The sequence below is a fragment of the Morone saxatilis genome, unplaced genomic scaffold (genome assembly GCF_004916995.1).
Source record: "Morone saxatilis isolate NCDOM2014 unplaced genomic scaffold, NCSU_SB_2.0 Contig23, whole genome shotgun sequence".
Classification (NCBI taxonomy): Eukaryota; Metazoa; Chordata; class Actinopteri; family Moronidae; genus Morone; species Morone saxatilis.
In genome coordinates, this window is record NW_023339796.1 from 15,821,653 (window position 1) to 15,822,225 (window position 573).

General features: G+C 51.7%; 1 protein-coding gene across 1 annotated transcript in view; it reads left to right on the top strand.

Moving 5' to 3' along the window:
- LOC118334285 (transcription factor jun-D-like) overlaps positions 1-567 on the top strand; it is a 1,551-nt gene extending 984 nt beyond the window's left edge. The window contains exon 2 of the mRNA XM_035670131.1: positions 1-567. Within this exon, the coding sequence (XP_035526024.1) occupies positions 1-375 (375 nt within the window). The 3' untranslated portion in view covers positions 376-567.
- Positions 568-573: the final 6 nt, after the last annotated feature.

The following is a 573-nucleotide window of genomic DNA, read 5'->3' on the forward strand; positions in this document are numbered from 1 at the left end:
GCGGTCGCTGCGGCGGCGGCTCTGTCACGACTCCAGTCTGCCGGTTTGGTGAAGGACGAACCTCAGACGGTGCCAGACATGCAGAGCTTCGGGGACAGCCCCCCTCTGTCTCCTATTGACATGGACAACCAGGAGCGCATCAAGGCGGAGAGGAAAAAGCTGCGGAACAGGATAGCCGCCTCCAAATGCCGCAAAAGAAAACTGGAGAGGATATCTCGGCTGGAGGACAAGGTCAAGAGCCTGAAAACGCAGAATACCGAGCTGGCATCCACAGCCAGCGTCCTCAGGGAGCAAGTGGCCCAGCTGAAGCAGAAGGTGATGAACCACGTCAGCAGTGGGTGCCAGCTTTTGCCAAACCAGGTCCAGGCTTACTAAGCCCCTGTAATGGTGCTCTTCATGGATGTTTTTTTTTACAGCTCTAAATATGCTCTGAGGATACAGGCCTGTATTATGAGGATCATTTACCTTTAGTAATCTAAAGTCCTTATCAGAGACTGGATAATGAGGCCACTGTAAATGCACCCTCCACATAATAAAGCCTGTAACTGAGAAACCAAACAGACATCTGCATTT